Source organism: Harpia harpyja, chromosome 11 (genome assembly GCF_026419915.1).
Source record: "Harpia harpyja isolate bHarHar1 chromosome 11, bHarHar1 primary haplotype, whole genome shotgun sequence".
In the NCBI taxonomy this organism is placed as follows: Eukaryota; Metazoa; Chordata; class Aves; order Accipitriformes; family Accipitridae; genus Harpia; species Harpia harpyja.
This window is the reverse complement of record NC_068950.1, coordinates 24189336-24210110: the sequence shown is the minus strand read 5'-3', so window position 1 is coordinate 24210110 and position 20775 is coordinate 24189336. Positions and strand designations below refer to the sequence as shown.

The following is a 20775-nucleotide window of genomic DNA, read 5'->3' as shown; positions in this document are numbered from 1 at the left end:
ATCAAATTTTGAGGCTCCTTAAACAGAATATAAAACACAGAACTGGAAATTTATTCCAGCATTATTAGATATAACCTTGTATGGTCAAAAACTTTAACAAACTTAGAACATTCTAACTCATTTGTTCTTACTATTTGTTTTGCAGAGTTGTTCCATCAGGTCTATTCCCAAGGGTTAAAAATCTAATCCAAAGATTTTTGAAATTTGAACTTATCCCCAATTTTTTTCCAAATTCCAATCCCCAATCTTTAAATTTAAATAGACCTTCTTTCTCAAGAGCATTTACACACTATCCCCATACTTGTAGTAAAACATTTGGTTTAATTACAAGAATCTGCAACGTAAATTCTTTCAATATTATCATCTGCATTTATTTAGCTTTGCTTTCAACATGACCTCAGGCCTGAAAGAAATATACCAGCTTTCACACACCATAAAGCCTGACTTGACAGACACTTCCAGAACTCAGCTGACCATGTGGATGTCAACTCAGGACCAGCAGCTTGTTAGGTTGAATACTTCATCAGCGTAAAACATGCTATCGCAAAGACTCTTCAAGTTTTCTACAAGAGTGCTCCACTTCTGGACAGTAGAGCAGGAATGTGAAATTGAAGTTTGAGCACAGTGCTATGAAGATACACAAATGGGTGTGCAAGTGTCAGCTTGGGACTATCAAAACTTACATGATATCATAATAAATTAGGCTTGTGTAACGACGACAGCCCTGTGTATTGCATATTATCTGTAATATCAGAAGGCTGAAATCCCTCAATTTTTCCATTATTCTGGGTAGGCTATGAAAATTAACTGAGAAAATAAATCCATCCAATAATCACTATGCCTCTGGTCTAGTAACTTTAAGAAAGGCTGTGCAAAAAAGCTTTCTTCTTCCCAGTATGAATCTCACTACTACCATGAGCAGCAATTGATCCCAAGAGTGCCAAGCTTAGAGGTAAGTTTGTGGTTTGCATTTTTGACATTCAAGAAGATGGTATCCTATGGGAAACATGCACATGATCTGCCAAAGCCACTCCCTGTGTAGTAAAGTAAATGGTGTTAAGTGCCAAAGACAGGGCTTCCCTAAAACTCATACAGCAGAATTTTCAAAGACAGCTTAGAGAAGAATCAAGTGATAATCTGCCTACCTCCCTAAAGGACCATCCCTTGAGTTGCTATTTTACACATAACAGATGTCTCTTAAGGAAAGTTAGAAGTATCCATGTGATAAATAATACTTACAGCATATGCACCTATTAAAAATGCCGCATTTGCTCGTTTTCGCTGGTCAAAACTAGTATAGTACACTATCTTCTTTCTGGATAGACTGAAATACTGTTAAAAAAAAAAAAAAGACAGCATATTTACTGACAGACTAATACACTTTAACAATACTTTAAAAAGTCATTTTTCCAAAACTGAAAAAAAGTCAGAAAAAATTCTTATAGAGAGATTCTTAAAATTAAAGGAGACAAAATTACTGATACCATGAACAATCTTCTTACATTATAGATAAGAGTGCAGGGAAACAGCCGCTCTATCAGGGCAGATCTCCTAGTTTTCTTTGCGAAAATGTCCTATAAAATGCAGTTGAACCAAAACATTCAATATAAAATACTGGAATTTTTTTCCCAAGTTTAAATATTTGAAAAATAGGTATGAACATTGATTAAAGACATTGAAATTTTCAGACTAAAACACCCTCCTATATGTTCAATCTCTTTAGCACATAATTCTGTGGAGAAGAGAAAAACTGAAGCAATCAATCTTATAGGCGTTTTATAAGTTAAACACCAGTCTTCCATCTATACTACCAAAAAATGGGGTGACAGACGTCTTTAGAAAGCTTCAACAGCAAGAATTTATAAGAGAAAATAAATGATTGCAAAAGTGAAAAGCCTGAAAAAAAAGGCTAGGCAGAGACAAAACTAGTAACACTTGCAATTCTTCTTTAAGAAGAAAAGAAGCCTCTGTCAGAATCCTGTGGACAAAACTCCCATTGAAAACAAGACCAACAAGCACCAGAAAAAGAACAATAATGACAAACTGCAGCAAAACTATTTAAAGCTAGAGAGAGATAAAATTGTCACTTAAAAACGGCAAGTTGGACAGTTTATTGCATTATTATTTTTTTAGCTTAATGAATTGCTACACCTTCATTATATTCTGCAACACTATCACTCATGTTTTTCCTGACAGTTTCTGCAGTACTACTACAGTTGTGCGGAAGTCATCAACAGACATACTGGAATCTGCTTCTAAATATTTGAAGCACGTTTCTATTTTTAAAAAAGTTGCACATTTTATAAACTGCCTTTATACTAGTGCTGCTGTTACCCACTTCAGGTTTTTAACTCCAATTTGACAATTCTAATTTACTTTCTTTTCCTACTCTTGGCACTGATGACACTTGGGGGTGGGAAATAAGGTAACTGCTGCAGAATTGTGTTTTATTTATTTAAGTAGTGCCAACTGTATTTCACTTCCACAAATCTGTAAACATCGACTCTCATCTTAAATCTTGTTGCAAATCTTAGGACAGCTTTAACCACAGAATCAAATTTTGCAAAAAACCAAATAGCTGATAAACTTAGGAGAAAACCGATGCATGTAGCACAGCAAGCATCTTACTCCCACCACCCCCCAGGAATAGCACCTTTAATAGCAGTTCTAACTGTACATTCCAGCCTGGTCTTATTACCCACAACTTCCATAGGTGGAAGGAGTGAGAGTTTACGCAACTGAGTATATCTAAATAGGACTGTAACTCCTCAGATAGCTGGTTGCTGTTGATTGGAAGAGGCCATCTCTTGAGACCAACAGCAACATCTCCCTCAGTGTATATGCAAACATACAAAGCACCAATAGTTATTTAATTAGTGAAGCATTCAATTATTAAAACTTGACAAAATTAATGCTGGTATTTTAAGATCCCTCCTTTCTTCCCCCTCCTCAATTTTTTAATTTTAGTGTTCTCTAACTGCAGTTCCACCCATGATGTGTAGGTGGGATAAGATTACAGGAGTTATGCAACAGTGACAGAACTTCAACTATAATTTGTTGACTACTACTTCTTTTAAAGCAAAGTTCTTTCCAACAGTTTACAGTTCACCTGAAATACTATTTTAAACTGCAAAAAGCATATTCTGCTAGCTAGCCAGAAGTAAGTTCTATGTAATAAGACCATATTTCTTGTTTCATTTTATGGAATAGGTTCTTTTAATCATATAGGTATGTCAAGTCATTCCAATTTTGAGATGCTTTTGTACCTGAAGTAGCCAAAAAGTGACAGCTCACCTTAAAAGTTCCCCAAACATTTAAATGAAAGCAATATATCATTTTCATTGCTTCATTTTCAAAATGTAAGGGTTTAATCCTTATCAGCCATATTGCTGTGTGAAACATTTAAATGTTTTTTGAATCCTGACTAAAATTTTAACACAAAATCGAAACCTGACATTAATTAACAGCTTACAGCATAGCAACCAGAGGAAAACTGCATCAGGATTTTACTTTTCGGAAGCCTATAAAACAAACCATTGTTTTTATTTGCATGAGTTACAGAAAATCAAGTTCTACAGTCAGTGTTTGCTGAAGTGCCAATGCAAAGCCTCTTTTAACATTAACACACAAATTCTCAACTCAGTACACTTTCAATATCAATACTAAGCTATATGATCTATTTTTAAAAATATTGATTTTCTGACCATGTTTAATAAGCTAAGTCTATTCCTTTGGCTAGGTTCAATGATAACAAGTGCTAAAGACAGTTCTTTAAGGTGACTGTTTTTACAGCTCCAGAGCTCCACCTGAATGGATTAGGGCTTTAGTTCCCTTAGATACTGCGCAACTCAGAACAAAAAAATGTTTCAAATAAGAATTCTTCAATACAGGTTGTCTACAGGATAGCTATAGTTAGAGATAATATAGTAACAAAGTTACAAATAATCTTTTTTCTAAAACAAAACTAATACATGCACTATTAAGCACTAAAGATACTTTTCTTTACCAGTAAGAAAATTTTAGCAGTTTCACGCATCATTAAAAGATATAAGGTAACAACATAATGGAACAGTATCTATCAAGATACATCCCCGAGGAATATACTTACGGACAATCTTTTGAACTAAAAGCAGAGGTTATATGAGAAGTGTGGCAGGTTTTGTTTCAGGTGATAAAATTAATTCACTGGGTACATGAAAGGGTTCCAGAACAAATTATTTTCATTGTGAAATTACTTTTTTTTTTTAAATAATATATCAGTTCTTGTTTCTTGAAGACCTCAAGAGAGATTTACTTGCACAGAAATTGATGACAGGCTTAGAAGGTGACATTGTGGGCAATTACTAGATTGATATCTGTTTAGAATCACCAGATTATTTGACAGTATTTTATTTAATGGATATGGCTTATTATACTTGCATTGTTCAAGCAAGAAATAACTGCAATATGTTTAATAAGCCTGGATCAATGCAAATACTGTTTTTATATATATACACACAGGTATATAGATGTGTACATATAAATAGCAGTGAATACAAGGCTGGCAAACTGTTGATAGAAAATGATGTATTAAAACACGTACACACAACCCTGCCTCAAAATCTAAGCTGTCCTAAAGGAGATGTATGCAAATACTATAATTCTATGTGTACGCCTAGCAGTTTATTTATATTAAAACAAAAATAAAGCAAACCCCTCTGTGATTCAGCAGCAATACAGTTAGCATACATGAAATGTTAACCCCATAGTGCATGAGCCTGCCAGAACCTTCCCTCTCCTGCCTTTGATCTTCTGTACTTATATCATTTATCTCAGCAACACTCCCTCTCTGATTACCCATCCTTCTGAATTTGAGATTGTGTAAGGCTAGACACGCATAAAACACAGCAGGTTTTTTAAAGCAGTTTTTATGAAATCAGACTTGTTTAAACAGAAGAAAAAAAATATTTGTTTCATAAATGAATCATGGTTGCTTAGTCAAGCATTTTTTCCCCAAACAGAACTCAAAGAACAAGTAGGAAGATAGCACGGCCAAGCATTTTTTTCCTGCTGTTGACTTGGCTAGTCAGGATCATCTCCATAGCAATCAGCAACCAAAACATTACAAACATAACAAGGTCAGAAAGGTTTTCCTGTAAAGCATAACTAGGACTTCAGCTCCAACTTTCTCAGCAAATGGATATCTGAAAAAATTTTTTGGCTCTTCAGAACAGAACTATTTACTGTTTTTAAAATCAGTCAGCATAAAGTTACAATAGTTTACTTTAAAATATTGGTCTGCCATTGGCACATTTCAAACTGGTACCCTTCTCCTTCCCCACCTGTCCCCCAAGAAAGGAGGTGAAAGCAGAAGGCTGCCTCCACGCCTCATTCCTCTCCCAAAACAGAAATAGATATAGCTGAAAGACTTGGAGGAGAAGTTTTGGGGGTTGGTTTGTTTTAATGAGATCTTATACTCTCATTTCTCCTGTTCCTAGTCATAGAATTTTTAAACTTAATAAAAGCCTAAGTCTTAAATTTCTTTTGAGACACCACATACACACGAAACCCATCGTGTTCTGTGAATAATGTTTTTGTGCCATGCTTCTTTTAAAGACTCTTTTCATAAGAGAAGTACATGAAGTGCGTACCCAACCAGGTATATACCAAATTACAGCAGGAGTCATCTGGGCTTAAGCACTGTGATTGCCTCAGGGTCCCAAAAGTGTTGCAGTATGGCAACAGCAACCATCCTGCAGCAGAGGCTAGATTTCCAGAGAATGATAATCTGCAGTGCCTTTTACTTCCCATGATCAGCCAACTCCTGCTGTTGATGAGGGGCACGGTTACCCTTAATGCAACGGTATGCAAACAGCAGGTTGCACAACAGGACTCTTTCTCCATGTTATTAGTCCTATCAGCACTTCCCACCTCTGAAACGCTGATCACAGGCTGCCTACATGTCCGCCTGGTACCACATGAGAGTTGCCACACTTTTGCTGCTGCAGTTGCTCATTGCATCAATGCCTTGCTGGCAGGTAAGTCACAGGTTATGAACTTGTCTTACACACACTTTCTGCATGAGATTTCTCTGTCCTGTTCCTGACCATCTGTACTCTTCACTTAGCACTGCAATTATGTTTGCTTTTTTCAAAAAAATAGAAAAGTTACATTAAAATGACATCACGGTTTGCTTGATCAACCCTGCAAGTGTCAGAGTTACTAATACACTTTCAATTTGGCTTCCTTGTGTATTTTTTCCATTATAATACACAATCTTTGTATCACCATGATTACAAGCCATTTATGACAAGCAGCTTGCCTCATTCAATGCAGATGATGGTCTTATAATAAGAATAAAGTCTGTAGAGACATTCCTGTTTAATACTGAATCGTTTAAAAAAAAAAAACAACCAAAACAACCAAGTCCTGAGGTATTTATTAGCTGTGTTCTTATTTTCTGGGTGAAACTCTTGGTACTTAGGGTCCAGTTTGAAGGCATTCTAGTTCAACTATAGAAGTATGAAGGTACACTTCAACAGTAATACACAAGACTGTATTCAGGTCCCAAACTGATCACAGTCTCAATTTGAATCTGGAAAAAACAGAACTAATCTCGCTAGCTCTCATTGGCACAGTGAAAGTTAGAATAGTAGGTTTATTATTGGTTCTTCTCTGGAGTAACCGCTTTACAAAGCAGGCATTCTCCGCAGTCTTTAACGCAAATGTAAGGTCACAAACAGCAGAATTAAGGTTAAAAAAAAAAAAATAGATTCTTAGGTGGGTGAGCATCATTGGTCACGTGTTTGAATGGGATAGTGGCACTGGAAAATAGGCCGGTAAGATAACGTATTTATTTATAAACTCTATTTAGTGTTAACACAGAAATGGCAAATCCAATGTCTTCCCAATATGAACACAGGCATTCAAAATTAGAAATATTAGAGTTTAATTTGTAACTTATTTTCTGTACTAAGCAGCAATGTAAATTTTCACTAGAAGCACTTTTTTACAAAAAGGTTATAGCAATTCTAAAAACCCCTCAATTTGCAGAACCTCCTCTTAAGACTACCTGACTTTTAAGTCAGCACACCCCTGGAGGCAGCAGATAGCATGAATCAACTTGCAGAATGGTTTCACTTGTGCAGCTGTCCTGGTTTCAGCTGGGATAGAGTTAACTGTCTTCCTAGTAGCTGGTACAGTGCTATGTTTTGAGTTCAGAGCGAAGAATGTTGATAACACTGATGTTTTCAGTTGTTGCTCAGTAGTGTTTAGACTAATGTCAAGGATTTTTCAGCTTCTCATGCCCAGCCAGTGAGAAAGCTGGAGGGGCACAAGAAGTTGGCACAGGACACAGCCAGGGCACCTGACCCAAACTGGCCAACGGTGTATTCCATACCATGTGACGTCCCATCCAGTACAGAAACGGGGAAGTGGGGGGCAGGGATTCGCCGCTCGGGGGACTGGCTGGGTGTCGGTCGGCGGGTGGTGAGCAATTGCACTGCGTATCATTTGTACATTCCAATCCTTTCATTATTGCTGTTGTCATTTTATTAGTGTTATCATTATCATTATTAGTTTCTTCTTTTCTGTTCTATTAAACCGTTCTTATCTCAACCCACGGGTTTTGCTTCTTCTCCCGATTTTCTCCCCCATCCCACTGGGTGGGGGGGAGTGAGTGAGCGGCTGCGTGGTGTTTAGTTGCTGGCTGGGGTTAAACCACGACAGCAGCAAACATTAGTCCCAAAACATAATGTCATTTTTAATACAGGAATCCTCTAAACAGTGGCCAATGTTATCGCATATGCTGTCCCATTTTCCCCTTCTGTCAGTGACAGCTCTAATATTTTATATTTCTAGAGATTTTAAATGTCATATGTAGTAAAGGGTCTCCTTGATATTTGCACACAAGTGATATTAACTAGTACTTTGGAATTAAAACATGTTTCATTTCTTGCAGTTGATAAATTTTCTATATATGCTGCAAACCACTTTTTCCACAGGCATCTGGAGACCAGGTTAAATCTACAGCTATGCGCTCAGTGTACTGAGTCTTGCTGGAATGGAGTTCGGTTTTCTCCATAGCAGCCTGCATAGTGCTGTGTTTTAGATTTGTGACTAAAACCACACTGATAACACACCAACGTTTTAGCTATTGCCAAACAGTACTTGTACAGCATCAAGGCCTTCTGTTTCTCACTCTGCCCCCACAGCAAGTAAGCTGGGGTGGGCAAGATGCTGGGAGGGCACATAGCCAGGACACCTGACCCAAACTGACCAGAGGGATGTTCCATACCATATATCATCATGCACAGCAATAAAACTGAGGAGCAGTCTTTCTAAATTAGCAGTTGCTCAGAGACTGACCAGGCATTGGTCTGCTGGTGGGAGGTAGCGACTGATTGCCTTTGCACCATTCATTTTGTTCCCTGCCCCGTCTCTCCCCACTTCTTATTCCCCACTTAAGTTGTCTTTATTTCAACCCACAAGTTCTACCTGGTTTTGTTCTTCTGATTCTCTCCCCTGTCCCACACTGGGCTTGGGGCAGTAGAGAATGAACAGCTGCCACATGTTTAGTTTCTGGCCAGTGTCAACCCACACCAGGCTTGTGGTTTTATGATGGGACAGTGTCGTTAGAACAAAATTCAGTCATGAATTAACTGCTGCGTTTACAGATTCTAGACAACTTTATAAAAAAAGGACCAGCACTTTGCAGTCAAAAGAAAAACTAATGTGGTATCCAAAGAAGATAGCAAAATTTTCTATCTTTAGTGAAGAGTAACTCAAAATTGCCTTGAATCAGCAATCATTATATGGAAGTAAGAAAGCTTCTACAAATTAATTGATAAGGAGTGACACTTCTCCAAGACAGACAAAAGGAACCATTTTTATATGTGTAAAAACACATTTCCATAACACTTATTAGAAGCAACATTTTATTAAATTGAATGAGATTTAGAAGTTTTAACTTTTCCACTGAGTGAGACTTAGTTCAGATAGTGTGATTTCAGGGCCCATGTTTTGTTGTTCTTCACAGGTGTGAGGTTTTTTGTTTGGTTGGTTTTTTTAATAGCTGTTTTAGTTATTCATATGAGCATACCCATGCTGCAAACCCATGAAATACCCAGCGCAGTTCTTGTTACTATTGTCTTGAAACTGTAAGGTTACAAAAAAAAAGATGAACACAGCCTTCAGTGCCTCACCTACTAAGCAACAGTGACAGCATATTCATTTTTTTCCATTCTTCAGAGAGAAAAGAATTCAGAACAAAGAATAAGCCTAAAGCTTAGTAGTAACTATCTAGATAATGAGCACCTAACAACCACTTTCAAACTGGATGATACATTTTAGTTGAATTTCAAAAGACAAAAATATAGGAACATTGTTTTTAAACAAAGCTTACCTTTAATTTCTTATTTAGTTTACAGCAGTATCTATATAACATTGCCAAATTTAAAGGTCCAAAGTCTCCGTAGAAACTGGGAGAAAAAGAACCAAAAAAAGTGTTATTTATACAAGAGCTAAGCAAATTTCAACATGAATGTTGTTGATAGTTAAAGCTGCAGTAACTTTTGGAGGATACCGAGTAGCCAATATATATGGTACAACAGATAAGCCCTTTACTGATTCATTTAAGAGGAAGATAGTAACAATGAATTTGAAAGCATTTGTAGCTTCAGTTTAAGATGCTCTGGTAACTACCCTTTCCGTTACATACGGACACTAACTACAGAATTTTTTCTTCATCCCATGATATCCAGTCTGGTTTTGGCCAAAACTACAGAGTGAAGAACTTAAAGACATGATCTACTCCCCTTTAAGCCATGTTGATGTCATCCTAGATAAAGGTTCCGCAACTGCTGAATATGAGAATATCTCATTAGATACTATGAAGAATAAGCCAAATAGAATTTCTTATGGGTAGTAAAATTTATTTAATAACAGCTGTCTTGATCTCTGTCTGAAATTCATTTCTTTGTATCCCATCCTCCACTATTACATATACACTTTACATATGTTTCCCTTTGCCCTCCCCCAATCCTCATCTCTAGGCTGTTCTTCCAATTTATTATTTATTTCATGTCTTCTGATTGTTCTTGTTTCTCTCTTCTAGATTCTTCTTAAACATTCATATTACCTTTGAAGCAGCAATCACTGTCCTTAGCATAAGAGCTAGCAGCAGTAGTCTGTACAGGAAAATTATTGCACAATAAAAGTAAGTTCCTGGTAGGGATTCACAGTGCTCTTCCTAGCTAACCTTTCATATAGACACCTTTACAAGTAAGAGCAGTCTTTATGCAATCAACTTATTATGAGACCTTCTAGAGCTTTCTCCCTCCCCACCCACTGTGCAAAATTACTCAAAATTTAAATTGCAAGCTTTCTCCAATATTTTTCCTTTTTGCGTAGAGAAGTCTTTATCTTGATGGTCTATGAAAATTTGTTGATGCACACGTTATAAATTACAGTGAGAACGAACCTTAACTTAATCTGCTCTGCCTTAATAAAGGAGACAGGACACTTCTTGCTTATTGACAAACAAAACAGGCCATCAGCATCTGAATGTGTGTTATTTGGGGAATGACAAAAGAAAAAGGTAACTGTTCTATGACTTCTGGGCTCTGAAGGAGGGAAAACTTACTGAAATCAGATGACAGAACAGGTGGTAGTACCTTTCAAGCTTTCTTCCCCCATGGCAGAGGGTTTATTTTTCAGGAAAATTAATTACATTCCAGTTAAATATATGAAAACTTTTACTTTGAGGGCAGTCAAACATTGGGAAGAGGTTGTTCAGAGATGCTGTGGAGTCACAACCCAGTTGTACAAGGCTATGAGGAACCTGCTCTTGTTGACCTTGCTTTGAGCCTGGGGGTTGGATTAGATGATCTCCGGAGGTGCCTTCCGGCTTCAGCCATTCTGCTATTCTAAGTGGACACAACAACAAAGTAGGAGTTTCCTATCTTTTTGGTGCTTATAACTTTACTAATATCTTCCTCCCTACATTCTCTCAAACAAAAAAGCCAAGCCCAGTGCAAAAAGATACAATTACATCCAGGACGAGTAGCCTGCCTGCCACACCAATGCTATTTCAATATCAGCTACTTTACAATTTCAAACAACAACGTAAGTGTTTGTTAAGATTCAGTTCAACCCTTCAGTACAAAATACTATGACATAATGCTTAATTACAGAAACTCATTAGCTGGGTCAAAGACTAAGCTGTCCAACTATTAGGACTTTATTTGTAGGGTGCACAGAAGTTAACTCACTCAAGGAAAAATTGCAGCAGCAGTAAAGCAGGGTTTAACTTTAGAATTCCTCATCTTTTCTTAGGTAAGCCTGCCAGATATGGTCAACAGTTATAGCTATTTTTAAAACAAAACCATCCATACAGTTTTTTTAAAAAAAAAAATTTCTAAGAAGGACAAGTACGAGTTATGACAAATAAGTTAAAGCTGGAACTCTAACAACACTAGAGTTAACGTAGCTTCTAGAAAAGCTACATAGAAGGCTTACTAACATATCTTCCCATTCTGCTGCACTAACACCTGCTCTAAATCAAAACATGAACCCTATCTTGTTCCATTAACTTTAGAGTATTATTTCACTTAAATATATGACGGAAGAATAGAATTTAGGATTTTAAGATTATTTTGTGAAAAATACTTTAAAAAGTATTGTGAAAAAGTGTGGAATATGATAGTTGCTAGAATACAGAACACTTTTTTTTTTAAATCAGTGTAGGCAAAGTAGCTTTGATCAGCTCAAAGATAGAACTGAATACACAGTTCATCTAAAGCAGTGAAGCACTACAGCCATGCTTTCAATAGTAAGTTATTATTACTATTAATTTCCTAGAAGTACATCAGTACAAAGTCATATATCCACTTCTACTTTTCCATATGATTAAACTCAAACAGAAGTGTAGGAAAAGCACATTAAAATGAATTTACAAATCGATTTATTGACAACAGACAAATTAATTACTATTTTGGTGGGGATAAGGATAAAATACATTTGAGTCTATCCATGAAGTAATTATATTTCTACAAAATAAAGCTATTCAGATTCCCTTGGCCACCAAGCTAAAGATGTAAATCTTAGACCAACTATTTCTCCATCACTTACTACCATTAAGTATGCTGTGCTTCTCTTAACACAGTGGGGGAAGTATCAGCATTTAAGATTCTGGTACTACCACTGTTTGTCTATGCTGCAGGAACAAGATATTTCTCAGGATCCAAACACAATCATAAAGGAAAGGCACTTTTGGTCACTGTTCCAACAGCATTATTACCCATAAACCAAATACTGGCAATTCCCAAGTTATTTACATAACACTATGTAGGCAGTATGAACCAGCCATTGGCTTCACTGACAAAACACTGTGGTAGATATGTGAGGGAGAAAGGTTATTTGTTGTATGTATAATTTTAACTTTCCCCACTTAATACCTCTAAACTGGAATAAGCTTGAATGTCCTTTTTTTAATGTGTTTAAGTGAAACAAGTGCTTTACAAACCTCCAAATCAAAGAGTTCTCTGAAATACAAAGCTCTGTATTGAAGTCAATGAACTCTGATCTACAAAACCCTTTTTCAGTTTATATCCTTAGAACTAAATACACTTTGACATGTTTAAACAGAAGGGTTTAATCTTATGCGCCCTCATTACTTTTAGAGTAACAGGCCATTTTTGTACTTGAATTAGAGACACTTGATCCTGACTTACCCAGAGGATTGTCTTCTTAAGAACAGAATTTTGACAGAGTTAAATGTAAGTGGAAGATGGGAAATGGGGGCTATGGGAATAGCGAAGAAACGACACACTAAGTTGTCATCTGAACAAAGAATTTTATCTGGCAAAAGTTGAAGATAAAAAATATAAAAGTCATTGAATCTTCTTATGTCATACTCACTGATAACAATCTACCCAATACTATTTTACTTCCATCTCTTTTACAAGTAATAGGCTTTCTTTGTATCTACATGTTTTAATAAGCATTTATACCCAATAAGAAATCAGGATGCCTCTGAAGCTTAAGCCAGTTAAGAGAGACAGTCATTTACAATGGAGGTGGGAACCAGATATGAGGAACAGAAGGCAAGTATAGTATTAATCTACATTTAATTATATTTTGTTTTAAGCAAGTACTTAGATGATAGCTTAAATTATTCTTCCCCCTCATCCCATGGAAACTTGCTATCCTTATGCTTCTCAAACTAAGCAGCAAAACCCCAGAATATACTAGATGAATATTTAAATACTCTACTTCAAAAATACTACCATAATGCTACCTGGAAGCAGTAGCATAGGTTTCTTGTACCTGTATTCTCCTTAGAATAGACTCCTAGATCCACTCCTTCCTATCAGTTCTTATAGCTATGCTATAGACATTATACGTCTGAGGTATTTGCTGTACTGTATCATAGGAATGGTCATCCACCTAGAAAGGCCAGCCCATGAAGAGCTCATTGGTCTACTCTGTCATGCGAGCAGTTACTGTACATTCTTCCAGGAAATTTAATGGTGAAAGAAGTGTAGTCCACAACTCTTTAGGACAGCAACTCAAGTTGTTTCTGACTGCAGTTCCATGGGATGCCACGTGAAGGTGCCATGAGTCAGCTCAAGCCTTGGGCACCTCTTCTGAATGCTAAAGTCACTTTTTGCTAAGCATTTGAATACCACTGACCCTAGTACAGTAGAAGAACGATAAACGGCTTTTGTATCTTGAGCTATTGGATGGAGTCTGGTTATGGTCAATGAAGGAATCCTATAGCCTGGCAGACTTTGAAATGAATTGATAACCTCCACATTAACATTACAGTCAATCTATTTATGGCCAAGGTATCAAGTTATCTTTCAAAGATAAATTGCACTACTTATACTTTACCCCAGAAGCCTGATACTTTTTCTTCAGATGAATACACCAGAGCAGTAGTTTTATACTGCCATTCACTTACAATTTTGTGATATAGCAACAGAGGTACAGATGAAAGGATAGGAGATTCCTATCTGAAAAGCTATTTCAGGATTCTTTTCTTCATGACAGACCAGTGTAAATTCAGTGTTATTGCTATGCTGAACATGCATAGGGTATGCACGCATTCCTACCAGGGTGTAGGCATTTCCAATGGTTTGAATATGGTCCAAAGCCTAATTACCATATTGGGAGGGGAAAAAAAAAAAAAAAAAAATAGGTGAGATCCACCAAGTCAGTTCTAACAATGCAATAATGCTCAGAGGGGATGATGTTACTTGCACGGAAGCTTACTCAATAATTGGTTTAGTAACTTGAAAACAAGTTTAACAGTTTAACGATTACAATAATTTTCTGGAGTATTACCCCAGAAGTAGAGTACAACTACTCCTTTAGGTAGGAAGCTTGCCTTCTTGGAGACTAGCAACCATATAAAGTCATTTTTCTGCCAGAAAAAGAGCACTCCAAGCTTGCAATTACTCAAACCAAAACGTTAACCACAAGAACTTCAGGAACTAGCAGAAATACAGCTTCCTAACTGCAAAGCTACACTAATTTTTCAGCATTTTAAAAGATCCAGCTTACTATTAAGATAAAGCAATGAGAGTGAGTTGAAATAAAAACATTCTCCACTTGCTTTTCTCTCCTCCTTTCCTAGGCTGGATTACGGGAATCTTCAGTTCACTGCATTGTAAGGCCCTTGCTGCATGTGCTCTGAATCTAGTCATTAAGCAGTACAAGAACCAGCTACTGCAAAAGTGGCCAACTGGCTACTATGCATAAATGCTTCAAATCATAAGCTCAACACATCTTACATGCAACAAAGTTTCTGGATGAAAGCCAAGAGGATCAGTCCACACATACATTACAACCTAACTGCTGGTCAGGAAGTGTTACCTCTTCAGTATTCTTTCTCCAACTCCTGTTTCCTGGAGTGTGTTTCTCTTTCCTACTTCTCAAGTGCACAAAAAAAGGTGGGATGCTCAACAGCACTGTCTACCTGCTTTAGCCCCACCAATTCCAGTAACACATGAATTGCTAGGAGCTTTCTTATCTGGGCTGAGACACAATCCCTAACACTTACTACTACTTAGAGATTGCACACTTCTGAGTGGACAAAGGATGATACAGCAAATATAACCCTAGAAATGATGTATCACCTCACTGCCTGCATCTGAAAGTAGGAATAATGCAGAGGCTCTGAATTATGCAAAACACCAGGTACTCACTCCATTTCCCCTTGAATGTTCCAAATCCTCCTCAAGATCCTGATTCTTCAAAATCCAGCAAGAACTCATAGATCCAAATTATAGAAAATTAAATAGCTATTCCAGATATATGCATTTTTGATACAATGCTCCATGACGTCAAGAACAAAGCATCAGTGAAGAGGTTCTCCTATAAAAAAGTTTCCCTATAGAAGAATCTTCAGGTCGTGTTCAAAACCCACTCTCTATGGAAAAAAAAAGTCATCTTAACAGAGGCCAAGTTTCTCATAAGCGGTTTCCTATATCAAGCTACACTCCTATCCAATATAAAACTGGAGGCCAGAAAACAGATCTGTTTTATCCTGGTACCCTTTTTACTGCAAACAAAAAAATCCTCAATACTTTTGGCAACTGCTTTTATCTTTTCCATATGCAGAAGTGAAGACAGATATGGTAAAGCAATATGCGGGTATAAAATTTATGAAACTGTTGGACTGGAGAAAACACCGCAGGTGTTAAGGGATAGCACTTCACAAGTTTCAAATATAATATTATGTCAGTAGTTTGTGTCTGAAGGAAAAATTGACACTCGAGTTCTTAGATCTTCTGATTTTCTTGTTTGCAGTGAATTTAAAATCTCTCATTTTAAGATGGAAAACAAAATAAAGCTGGAGTACTACTCTTAATACTCATCTGTAAGATTTAGACATACAAAAGCTGGTATTACTATGAGGTTTTTCTGCTCTGTATTTACATTCACACTGATAGGAGTTAGAAGTTGGGAAATTTCCTAATTTTTTTTTTTTGTGGACTTCAGCTTACTAAGTTATCTTGGTCATTTGACAGTCAAGTTCAAGTCTTCAAAAACTACTGATGTGAACAAGGAACATCCTGTTCTCCGTGTGAAGTGACAGCTCTGTTTGTTGTAACGCGGCTAAGTTTAAGTTTTCTTTTTCTTTTCAAATGATATAAGCCACAGAATAATGGAGAAGTTCAGGTTTCCTATGCAAGTACTGTTACTGGATAGCCACAGAAAAGCAGCATTTAGCCAAAGTACAAATAAACAAGTTAACCCTTACTCTTCTCAAAGGAAAGAGAAACTGCTTGTTTGCATATATACATGCAGCGAAGGAAACAAGTCCTACAAGTCGAAGTCCAAACAGTAGTCATTTAATATTGTTGTAGCTAAGCATGTAAGAGTTTTATTCTACTGCTGCTCGAACTCTAAGCAGCAGCTAACATTCAGACTGCTGTGAAATGGGAAAGTAACATACCATGGCTTGAAACAAAGTTTTAGTGTAAAACATATCAGAGAATATCATATTACTTTTACAGCCGTTCACAAGATGTCAGAGACTAGATTTGCAAAAGCTGTTTATACAAGAGATCCAAAGTCAGAACAAATGACTGAATAAAATTATTAGGATTTATGAAAGTTGCCATTGTAATTTATCAGTAACAGATTCCTGGTTTTCATTATCTAAATTTTAATTTTGTTTGAGAAAACTACTCAACAATAAAAAGGACATCAAATGTTGCTTAGATAAAAATATGTGAAAGCCAAGTTAACCAGTCAAGTGTAGTATTCTCAACCCAGATCTGTTTACTGAAAGGTGAAACATGAAAGACGCTATTCTTGGAGAATAAAAAGCTTCTTACTAGTGCCTAACTCATTAACTGAGGTCTTGCCAAGGCAAGGCTTGTCTATTTGCCAAATGACAGTCTTCATCAAGCTGGATTATTTCTCATTAACTCAATTTTCTTGAAGTAATAGCTACCTGCACTACATTACCCTGAAAGATTGTATTCTCTTATAAGCAGTGGTGCAGACTTTCTCAGGAGGGACCTCGGAGAGTTTCAGAAAGAGACTGACAATCTTACAGAAACGGAACAATCAAAAACAAGAATTCAGAAGTGGTTAAATTCATTCAGGTTTCTTGTTCCCTCAGCTGAGGAATTTACATACCATTTCCCTAGCATAATAGGTTCAAGGTTAAATTGCAGCACATTTAAGTGAAATGGTGACAGTTCTAGTAGCGAGTTCCTAGTCAGCCAGCATTTGAGATGTTCTTAAAAGCATTTAAGCCTATCTTTATTATTTTTAAAAGTGTGAATGTTTAAATAAGACAGTGGTATGAATTCATTAGAACAGCTGACAACTTCAAGTAGAAACTGAAGGCTAAAGTACTCAAGATTACATAACCACACTTCATGTACAATTTAGCAATAAATCACATGATAAGCTGCAAGAGCAAGTCAGGTCAAAACTTCCAAAACCATTAGATCTAGCACTACAGCTGTCTGTTTAATAAATGGGGTGTACTATTAATGTACACTATTACTTCCTTACATCTCTTCAAGAGAGGAGGAAAAAAAGGGAAGCAACGCAGTGAGATTTTAAGTACTATGTGATCCAATAGTATACTCTCTGTAATCAGACAACCCCAAACCTGCGTATTCATGAGGTTTTCAGATCACATATTGCTTCAGTGAAAGCAGACTGACACCTCAGTAAAGTCACCTAAATAAATTTCTGTAACACTTCATACTTAAGCATTATCACTAAAGTTAACAGAATAACAGCCCAAAGAAAAGCAGTTTACTTCCATGCACGATGAAGTTATATTTGTCTTGTCACTGGAATGATGCATTTAAACATAATTAAGGCAATAAACAGTTGTATTAACAAAATTACTTATGTACCTCACAGGTGCTGAGGATTTTGTGCCCAAGTCAACATCTCCTATCCTCCTCCTTGTAACAATCTGAACAATTCATTTGATTAAAAAGCAGAAGTGGCCACGAAATTGTGATCAGCAAGAACAGCACAGGCAGGCCATTTTGATGAAGACTCTGGAAAGCACTGTTCTGAGCTACAGCACTTCAAAACTCACTTCCAAATGTTTATTTTGCTATCATGTAACAAATATTTCTAATCACTTTCTCAGAAAGAAGGCTGCATTTTTGAGAAAATGAGCAGAATATCTGATCTGGTGTATTAAAGTTACACTCCACTACTACTTACACACAACCCCTGACGTCAGGCCCCTCACTTTGCTGTGCAGCCTGTAAAACGTAACAGACTCATATCTGGCTTGCTGATAAGCATAAGGAAGAGGAAAGCTATAGTAAAATCAGTATTTCCCCAGGAACCAAGAGACTTGCATTCTATTCCTCATTTTGTCTCTAGCTTTCCAATTTCAGAAAGATATTAAAAGAACAGATAAAGTGGTAACCCTATTGACACTTGCTTTTACTTCCCTGAGACAACATAAATTTCCTTGGAGATGAGAGGGAAAAGAAAGAGGAAAAAACAAAAATAAAGTCAGGCATGGTTTTACTACCAAATATTGCATATATTAATAATGATGGGTGCTGTAATACAAGTATCAGGGGAAAGTTTAATAACCTAACTCTTTTACATAACAGTGCTAAACAAAATTCATTCATATCACCTGGTGACTGTCACTTAATTTCTACCTCATATTATGCTTTAGTATTTTAATTTGAAAGCACAAAAGGGAGACTACTATTACAGTATCAGATATACGATATGTTTAAAAAAGGCCACATAGATTAGGAACTATCAATTCAGAAAACACACCATGAGTTACATGCCCAAAATCTTTAGATGCGCCCTAGAAGATAAAGGGAAACTTTGCTTCCTTCCATTATCTTGTAGTTATATCTGGTATAAAGTTACACACCCTGATATGTGGTTAAGAGGTGATTGGGTTAAGGAGTATACTTACTGAATTTCCTTTACACATGTTAAAGAAAATTACTCTCCCCCCCCCCCCCCCAATTTCTCTTTTTTTGTAAAAAAATATGATACTGTCCTCACACAAAATACCCCAGTTACAGTCCTTGGTTAGTACAATCATCTGTAACTAACAGTACAGAACTGCTCCCCCTTCCCACCCTCAAGATCAAATCCCACATAAGATTCCTTCACCCTTCTTAGAAGCATATTAAGAGTTAGGAACAAAATACCTCAGGTCAAGCATAACACAGAAGTCTTAAAAGAGATACAAGATCAAATTTTTCTTTCATTAAAGAAAGTGGAACATACTCATGTAACACAAATTACTAAGGACCTTCTCCAGTCAAATTCTGCTTTTAATATTAGGTCAACCTTGCCTTAGGGTACTCCTGAGGTCCCTTCCAATCTAAATTAGTTAGTTAATTAATTACAGAAACTACTCCCAATCCAAGCAGTTCATTACAAAAGTCAACTTTGGGAACGAATCTCTGGGAACTCCAGTAGAAGACACACAGCTTAAGATAATGAAGACTCAAAAATGTGTGTAGAAAAGAAACCCTAAAAGCTGTAAGCTGCACATAGAAAGTAAGCTAGAAACCAAGAAAGATCGGTTTACACCTTCACAGAAGCAGTACTGAAGTCACTGGAGAAGGGAAGGAAGAATGGTTGATGCTCACAAGTTTAACTCATATGGAAAGCAAGTTATATTTAATATAAGACCGTATTTTTTGTTTCACCTCTGCTGCAGCAAACCCCTTGTCAAGTGGCTAGATATATCATCACACATGAAACAGTTGATCTGGAACACAGTGTAGGGCAACTACTTTTTAACCACAGCATAGAGCGATTACTTTGTTTAGTGCATTTTATGTCCTTTAATAGTATTCACAACTATAATCAATTTTACTTTTGGAGGACACTGACAGCACAGAGAAGGTCAAACACATGAAGCTTTTACTTCACAGAAAATACTTTTTCTGCTGTTCTAAAGCTACAAAAGCCAACAGGAAGTGCTGTCTCAAAACCTTCTGCAGACTTACAAAAAAAGGTGCAGATGTTCTTCAAAAGCACATTTAAGCTTTGCATTCTCATGATTCTGTATAAAAGATGATCACTTCATACTCTCTATACAGGAAAATACATATAAAACAAACTATTGTTTCATCTATTCATACCAAGTAACAGTGTTCAATTTAAGACACCATTTAATAAGACGTAATTAGTCTTGAGATCTTCTCCACCTTATAAACAAATCTTACAAAGCTCAGATATATTTCCCCTAGCTCAACCACAATTTAAGCCATTTAACTGGCCTCATAGCTGGTTTTGTGGTTTTTTTTGTTGGTGTTTTTTAATAGCAATCTTGTTAACTAGTTTCAGCTAATGTATAAATGTATTTAGGCTATATATAAATATATGTAGGCTAACTTTATACTCATGCTTTGTGGAAGTAGCTAAATGGAGAAAAAATACTCTAAACAGTATTAAACTGTGTTGGGAAGAATCTCAGGCAATCACTTTGAGTATGCAAAACACAACGGATCACTTACTTTTCATAGACCAGTTCCTCATCGGTACAAAAGTAGTGGGTATTTACGGTACTTTTCGGTTTATTTCGTAAAGTAGCGAAGTACAACCGATCTGAAAGACAGATTAAGGCAACAGCGTAGGACTGACGAAGCAGACCGCCACTTCCCCACCGCACGCCCGTCACCCCGCCGCCCCGTCGTGCCCCGCCGCGGCCCGGGAGCGGAAGAGGCACCGCTGATCCTTTTTCTCCTGCGTGAGCGGTGGCGGGAGCGCGAGCGCCCGCTCCGCCCGCGGGCCCTGCCCACCAGGACCCCC

At 36.9% G+C, this 20775-nt stretch overlaps 1 protein-coding gene across 1 annotated transcript in view; it reads right to left on the bottom strand.

Moving 5' to 3' along the window:
- The window catches only part of CDC14A (cell division cycle 14A), a 67081-nt gene that overhangs the window by 45664 nt on the left and 642 nt on the right, over positions 1 to 20775 (bottom strand). The window contains 3 exon segments of the mRNA XM_052802642.1: positions 1240 to 1332; positions 9383 to 9458; positions 20481 to 20571. Of these exon segments, the coding sequence (XP_052658602.1) occupies positions 1240 to 1332; positions 9383 to 9458; positions 20481 to 20571 (260 nt within the window).